Source organism: Miniopterus natalensis, chromosome 5 (genome assembly GCF_054644295.1).
Source record: "Miniopterus natalensis isolate mMinNat1 chromosome 5, mMinNat1.hap1, whole genome shotgun sequence".
In the NCBI taxonomy this organism is placed as follows: domain Eukaryota; kingdom Metazoa; phylum Chordata; class Mammalia; order Chiroptera; family Miniopteridae; genus Miniopterus; species Miniopterus natalensis.
The window spans coordinates 72,234,232-72,242,162 of record NC_142085.1 but is presented as its reverse complement, the minus strand read 5'-3'; the positions used below and the strand labels follow the sequence as shown (position 1 = coordinate 72,242,162).

Sequence of the window (7,931 nt, the reverse complement as noted above, 5' to 3'; positions counted from 1 at the left end):
ACTAGTGACGCTTCATTTTTGCAATGGCATTGGGAATAAATACACTTGGCTTTATTTTAAGCCATTTTACTCAATGTGAACCTTAAGCCATGTTCCTGGCATTTTCTAAGAAAGTTCAGGTGATACTTGCTTGTCATTTCTATGAGAATATTTTCCTCTAGCAACTTACACTTCTCAAAAAGTCACACTCAAAATAGTGCAAGTCGTCATGAATATGGCTCTTAGTTTTCTCCAATAAAACTGTAGAAAGGGTACTCGAGACTTCAACATACATTTCACTTTCTAAGTAAAGGTCCCACAGTCTTCTGCAAACCTTCTGCTTATGGTTGGATGCACAAATAGTTGCCTCATACAATTACTGGAATTATTAAGAACCCAAATAAAACACAAGCTTACGTTTATTATTGTTGTCTTCTTATTGCAACAAATACTCAGTTTCTTGCTGATGCAGTGTTAGGCTTTGATAGCTTGAATTTTAAATTTGGTCATGTGAAGAATGATCACAAAGGTTTTGCTTTTCAGTATCTACAGAGATTTTTCAACCAAAGTTACATTGTAACACACAAATGCTGTCTTGTCTTTAAGGCACAACACATCAGTATGAACATTCTGTTTGCCAAACTTAAAAAAGAGACAATATTAGGTTCCCATTTCCCCTCCCTCTTCCCTCCCCAACGAATGAAAGAAAAATTGCATCCACTTTCAAAGTCAGCTGCTAATAAAGTCACAGTAAATTATCTTCATCAATAATTTACACAAATTACAGGTCTAGATAGGATTGTCCTTATACAGTCTGAGTGCATTCCAATTCAGATTTTCTGGGCTAGGTAGGCTAAAGTCAGATTCAAACCTCAGGGCTGCGAAGATCTCCCGTTGTGAGGAATGTTGTTGAACACCACCTTGTCGGACGGAGCACGTGTCGGTGCTTTGCCAGGGTAAGAGTTCTTTGCTAAAGCTGTTAATTCCAGTTAGGACTCATTCGGTGTGTACCAGCAACCTCCACAGATTTGTTTGTTTGTTTTGTTAAACCATTAAAGTGTTGTAAATATAAGACCATAGAGCTTCCTGTCTGTAGCACTAAAGTTTAATCCTGTTCAGCAATCTGAATTCTTCATTCTGGAATTTTCATTCCAAATATGATTTCGTTCTTTAAGACAATTTATATGTGTAAAGCCAGAGGCATTGAATCACACATAAAAATTCAGTGTACTTGAAATATAAAAAAACGGATCTCCAGCTAGAGAACACAGTTACAAATACTCTAATTCCAGTGCTTGATGTAGAGCCAAGAGGTCTGAGTGACTTGATATCCTCCAAAAGGGCATGTTGTGCTGTGTGGTTAAGAGAAGGGGAGATGGGAGAGAGAAGGGGAAGGAATGGAGAGAGATCATAACTATTGTCTCAGTGAAGCAGCCATACACACAAGGATGTGCAGTCCACCCCAGTTCAAGGGAGGGAGTTCAGGAGAGGGATGATCACATTTGAAGGCTTGGTAGCATCCATATGGCATTGTCAAAATAATAGAGAAATAGATCTGAACTGGATATTAATGATAGGAAAAGCAAATATGGAAGTTTCTTAGGTAATTTAATATTTATTCTAGGAAGTCTCATTACCAACAGCAGCATCTGGGAAAGCAATTTGGGCATCAAAATCCTATGTGGCTGATGGAAAGCAAGTTTTAATCACTACCTCACTCCTAAAATTCCATGTCTCAGTTAAAAATAAAATTTAAACATGATCAACTTCCTAAGCCCAAGATCTTTTGTCTTTCTGAGAGGAAAAGAGTGAATCTCTTTCTATGTAAAAAATCATTTGAAGCTGGACTATGTAAGGTAGAAAATAATGTGGAGATGATCAACTTTCTTACTTTTCTGGGGGAACTAGTTTAAGTCAGTAGAGTTGACCAATTTATTTCACTGGTGTGGGACTGAGAGAAAGCACGCTAGCAACCATTCTCACTGGGGGAGACACAAGGAGACAAACATGGGTCCTTATGGGGCACAAATTCTTAAACATGACAACAGTTTGTGGCCCTATAAAAATATACCAGTATCTGGTATATGTGTGGTATTAAAGTTTCGTAGAGGGACGTGCTCAGATAAAAACATGTATAAAACCACTCCATTGTGGGTAATGAAAAAATGGAACATTGCACTAGAGCAATTAATAGAATCAAAGCATTATTTGTAAGTTTCAGCTGATGGCATCTTATAGAACATTTATATATAATATATTCATATGTATAATGAAAATACATTTGTATAAAAATGGAGAATACATTTTATTATAAAATTAATCATTAAAGTAATAATCACTATTGTTATATAATTCTTTACTGTCTAATATGATAGCCAGTAGTACCATGTGGCCATTGAGTGCTTGAAATGTAGTTTGTCCAGTTCAAAATACATATTGAATTTCAAAAACTCAGAATGTAAAAAAAGACTGTAAATATCTTATTAATAATTTTCATATCTGTTAGGAGTTGAGACGCTAATATTTTAAATATCTTGGGTTAAATATATTACTTAAATTAATTTAGTCTGTTTTTACTTATTTTTAAACATGGCTTCTAGAAAATTTAAAATTACAAATATGGTTTGTCTTATATATATCTAGAGGGGAAGGAAGTTATACATCACTATTCCTAAACTTGGAAATTTCTTCAATTTAAATTTAAAAAACCCCTACATTTTTAGATCAAATTAAACACAGAAATTCACCTAAGTACATATTTTTCATTCAGCTCAGATCTATTTGTAATAAAGAAAACGGTACTTAATATTTCTGCACATGCGATTACAGCTACATTCAGAGAAAAGCATGCATTATGGATACTAGAGAAACCAACCACCTGTGTTTCAAAACAATCATAAGCCTTCACCACCACCAAGACTGTACCTACATAAACAACCATTTGGAAACAGCATTCTAACCGAGGGTCGTACCCTCTTGGACTCATGCCTTTTCTCCTGAAGTTTTAGGTGTAAAGCACAAGTTATAAAAACTGGTATACCAAATCTAGTTTTCACGCCATGGACCACTGGGGTATAGATTTTAACTTTCAAAGGCATATACTGTTCTGGTTTGGAAAAGTGAATTTTATTAGCCCTGACCACATATACGTGAATTTCACATAGGCTGAAAGACATGTAAATGGTCACTGTAGCAGCTGCATTGACTGCTATTTGTTGTGTTATTATGGTGTCAATATGAAAATCGAAACAACGTGGACTCGGGACATTGACAAACTCTAGAAGATATTTCCATTGCGTACAACTGGGTGATTTCAAATAGTAGTCAGCAATGAAAGGCGTATTTCCTGAGGGCTGCATCCCTGACCTCAGCATACAGAAGGCAGGGCCAGTTGCTGTCTAGGGTCACTGACTGCTAATTAAGACCGAGGTACTCTGGAGGGGCCAGGCCTGCACAGGCTCTCTTAATGTTAATGGCCAACACATCAGCTCACCTTCTAAAGTGGGAGCTCTCTCTCTTTCTCCATTTTGCTTGGTTTGAACTGACTACACACACAAATAATTTCCTTTCTCTTTTTATGAAGGCTCTAAACTTTTCTAGGAAACTGTTTATGTTGATTTTTTGGAGGAAAACGAAAGCCAGGTAAACACTTCTGCACATGGGAGTGTTTAGTGAAGGCTTTATTAGATGATGATTTGAAATTTCCTCAAGATAAAAAGGACAACATTCTTTCTATGTGAAACACTATAAGCTGATATGTCATTGTTTTAAAAGATCAATTCATCATTTTGCTTTGTTTTATAAATTATATCACTTTTGTCCTGGCTAGATGATAGTTTTGCTCATTCAAAGGAGGAAGCGGCACATCTCTGTTGTGTTGACTGATAGTCTGGTGTCTCCGCCAATCCTGATATCATTCCTCTTTTGATCTCAGACCAACCATTTAATGGTTTTTAACTGCCTTGATTTCTCCTTCAGAAGAAATATGGGCCAGATGAAAAGGCTTATTTAAATACCTAGGGCCTAAGAGATCTGAATATGTTCGAAGCCAGCTGCTTGGCTTCAATCACGTACCAGTGGCTCACCAAAATAGACAACACTCTTCTAGAAGATGTGAGGCATGTTGCCTCTAAGTCTCTGCAACGAGTTGGCACAAAAGGATCTGAATAGTACATCCCATTCCAGTAGCACTTATTAAATTTTCTCACAACAGTTTCTCCTTCAGCTATTAAATCTACCCTCAGCATTTGTCATCAGGGAGCATACTGGCTACTGGGCACTCACAAGGACCACATGGCATAGAGGATGGATGGGGAAAAGGGTAAGAACTGAATCCCATGATTTTCTATAGAGTTCTTTAAGCTTTATATTGTGAAATTTCATGTGCTTAAAAATGGTAATTTCCCCCCATCTTTCTTGCAGACCATTATATCAGTGTGTTATCACGCACACGTGCACGCAACACACGCACACACACACAAAGAACTATAACTAAATTTCCCCCCGTTTCCTATCAAATTTCAGGCAAAAAATGCTAGACTCCAAATGGTTTATTTGAATGTAAGTATTGACCTTCTCATGCTCTTACTGCTTTGCATCTGTAAGTTTAAATCATTTACCAAGCTGCCACTGGGCCAAACTACAGGAATGCAAACGACACAGCTTGCATTAGAGGCATCACACCAACACTGTTTGAGACGGTTACCTTTTTCGCTGCCTGTTCTTCTTCTACACCATCCCCAATTACAACATACACTACTTTTCTGCCAAACCTTTGCATTATTCGTTCAAAGCAACTTTCTTTTCCTGGAAGATAAATGAGATAAAGTTCAGAGTGAAGTTACCTGGTTAGCGGCATGCTCCTCATCTCGGCCATCTCCAATCACAACATAAGTTATGTTAGTGCCAAATCTGGACACTATACGCTCAAAACAGCTTTCCTTGCCTGAAAAACAATGCACTGCTTATTCTTCCAGCCACTGCATTCATTAACCTAAAGATTCATATAAAGCGTTAAGTTAATTTCTCTCGAACATCAGTCACTCAAACTAGCCTGCAACCTCTGGGTCAATGAAATCAACAAATATGTTTGAATAAGTCAGTCTTTACTTGGGACAGGTGATTAAACAAATGTGTTCCATGCATCAAAAACATCTGTAAGGTTAAGCATTTGACCCAGCAAAAATGTTAATATCTTTCAATCCACCAAAAGGATATCAGAACCACCTCACAAGCAACTGTACGTTTTTACATTTATCTTTTCATTCTATGTATCAGTTTTATCTGGTTTATTTTAAATAGTATAGACCAGTCAGCTGAAAATATTATTGTGAACTATTCAAGGTTCACCTATAAGGAAAGAGGGAATACTAAATGTGGATTTACCTTGATATATAACATTTTCTTCACGTGGCTGGGAGCTAGTCTGCTCAGATTAAGTGTCCTAAGCGTGCTGTTTGGGCCACAGCACTGCTGACACTGTATCCTTGGATTGCACTATGGGAATAACACCATGGAATCTCTACATGTTCTTTTTCTATAACATTGGCATTAATCTCTGAATTTCATTCTCAGAATGTTCATGTAGTCATGGCTACTTTTGCACTTTTTCTTAATCTGATAGCCCCCAAAAATACTAGTTTAAAGGAAAATATTAAAATGATTTTTATTCAGATTAAATATTAGGAAAAATTTGGCCAATAAGAAAAAAATATTGTTTTTACCAGAAGAAATGTCTACCCTAGTATAAAATTATTTGATTTGTCATAAAGCCAAGTTCTATATATTAATCCTGCTAACATAAATTCATACATTTATGTAAAAATGAATGGGATTGAAATCAGGGCTCTGAACTGCAGTGCTTATAACAATGTTGAATTTACTTTGTCAAAGCTTGGCTCTCTTTAACTGTACTCCCGAAACAGCTGCAACTAGGGGCTCCTTTTGCCTGTGTCAGTATCAAAACTCTGCAAGGCCCAGGGCAGGTTATTTTTGGGAAGGGATTTTAGGATTTTGAACTTCTCTTGTCGAGGTGCCAGAGCCTAAATTTGTTGACCTTTGGGGCACATTACACAACCCATCTATTTCCCCAGGCATTTCCTTGACAGACAGGGAATACATGAACTGTTTCCTTTTAACTCTTTCAGGATGGCAGAAGTTGATGAAGTTTTGTTTTTGAAAGTTTACTTGAAGTCTTCATCTGTGAAACACACTTAAAGTCAAAGATGGCTCCACAGATAGATATTAACCAAATAAGCAAGGTTGTTCTTTGATTGCTACTGAACACTTCTGGAAATGTGGATTTCTAGCCATTCATGTGTTATGAATGTTCCAATTACGTTTCCTAATTCATGAAATTATTTTTTGTCTAGAACTAAGGACACTAGTTCAATCTATCTGATAGTTCCCTGCCAAATGGTATTTTTATGTTGGATTTAGATTACATATGCACGGATAAAATACTATCCTTACTAAATAAAACATTAAACACGATGACTAGAGATACTGTGTATTATTCAGATAACATGTGCCAAGATAAAATATATATAAAAAATGAGTCAGACAATAGTGTGGTGAAGGCTTGGCAGGAAAGGTGCTGACTGGAGGTGGTCAATGGGGGAAAAGGGGGACACCTGTAATACTTTCAACAATAAAGATAAATTTTTAAAAATGAGTCAGAACTATCCAGTTGCTCAGTTCAGATAACAGTTTTTATAAAATCTGCATTTGTATGATGAGTTGCAGGGGACTTTGTTATTTGAGTACTATACAAATTTGCTTGATTTTTCTAACAGCAAAATTGATGAAATAGAGAATCATGCAGAGGCACACATTAAGAAAATCCCACAAACGCAGAAGTGAATTCATTTCATAGAGATTCAGAAATAATTTTCTTACCTATTTTAGTTGCACTGTAAATATTCTCAATGGGGAAAGCACCTCCTAAACTATAGAGTAGAACCTTCGCAAGTGCTGGGATCAGCTGGGTTGTCGTTACCAAGACATTTACGCAGTTACTCCTAAGACAGGGAAGAAATACGTATATTTGTTTTCTAATACTAAGTAGTCTCTATGAGTACAGATTTGAATCCTCTACAAAGGCCCTTTGAGAGTGAGAATCAGCCTTTCTGGAATCTACAGCTGATTCTTTCATGGTAGTACTGGGGTGGGGGAGATAGAGGAAACACCAAGAGAGTGGGAAGTGCCATGAGGCAGAGATCCAGGAAGAATGGACTGTGGTCCTTCCTTCTTGTGGTCCTTCCTTCTTAACTGTGGGGAAACAGCCATCCTGCTTTGAGGGGCTCAAAACCACACCTGTGAAATTGGCAATCAGAAGGCAGGTAGCTGTGGACACATTCTCTATTGGATATTCTGTATCGTGAGCCTTTAATACATATTTGTGAGGGCTGTAAAATATTCTCCAGATTAATTTTCAGAAACCTGGCCTTAATGGTAACTTAGAATAGCAATTCGAGTGCTAATTCTTCCTAGATATATATATATATATATATATATATATATATATATATAGTACACTTACTATTACGCTTATGTTCTTTAGATATATCATTTGTAAGAGAAACCTACAATTTATGCAAAAACAATTACAATACCTTTGCAATTAAAGCTTTTAAAAAGATTAATTTCTAAGTTATCTCCATAGACATCTTATTTTATAATAAGAACTCTGAATCCTGGAAGCAAATGATGAGGTCATCAACTTATACAAGATAAAAAACAAGGAGTCCTAGAGGCAGAAATTTAATAAACATCATCAATATAATCCTTCATTTTACTGATGAGGGAATGAAGACCTAGAAAGTGATTTGTCTATTATCAGGCAGAAACTCCCCAAAATAATGACAAATTATTAAGAATAATACACAAACACATTACTATGTTGTGATATTTAAAGTTCTATATAATATTTTGTCAAAATAAGATGTTATTCA

The 7,931-nt window shown here is 36.3% G+C and overlaps 1 protein-coding gene across 9 annotated transcripts in view; it reads right to left on the bottom strand.

The window, feature by feature from the left end:
* Window positions 1-855: 855 nt before the first annotated feature.
* The window catches only part of EYA4 (EYA transcriptional coactivator and phosphatase 4), a 207,119-nt gene continuing 200,043 nt past the window's right edge, over window positions 856-7,931 (bottom strand). For 5 of the 9 annotated variants that reach the window (XM_016204953.2, XM_016204951.2, XM_016204947.2 and 2 more), the window contains 3 exons: window positions 6,877-6,998; window positions 4,824-4,924; window positions 856-1,331 (listed from right to left, as the gene is read on the bottom strand). In XM_016204953.2, the coding sequence (XP_016060439.1) occupies window positions 1,251-1,331; window positions 4,824-4,924; window positions 6,877-6,998 (304 nt within the window). In that variant the 3' untranslated portion in view covers window positions 856-1,250. Of the gene's footprint in view, window positions 1,332-4,684; window positions 4,786-4,823; window positions 4,925-6,876; window positions 6,999-7,931 lie in introns of all 9 variants that reach the window. The other 4 variants (XM_016204960.2, XM_016204948.2, XM_016204950.2 and 1 more) reach the window with 1 other exon arrangement.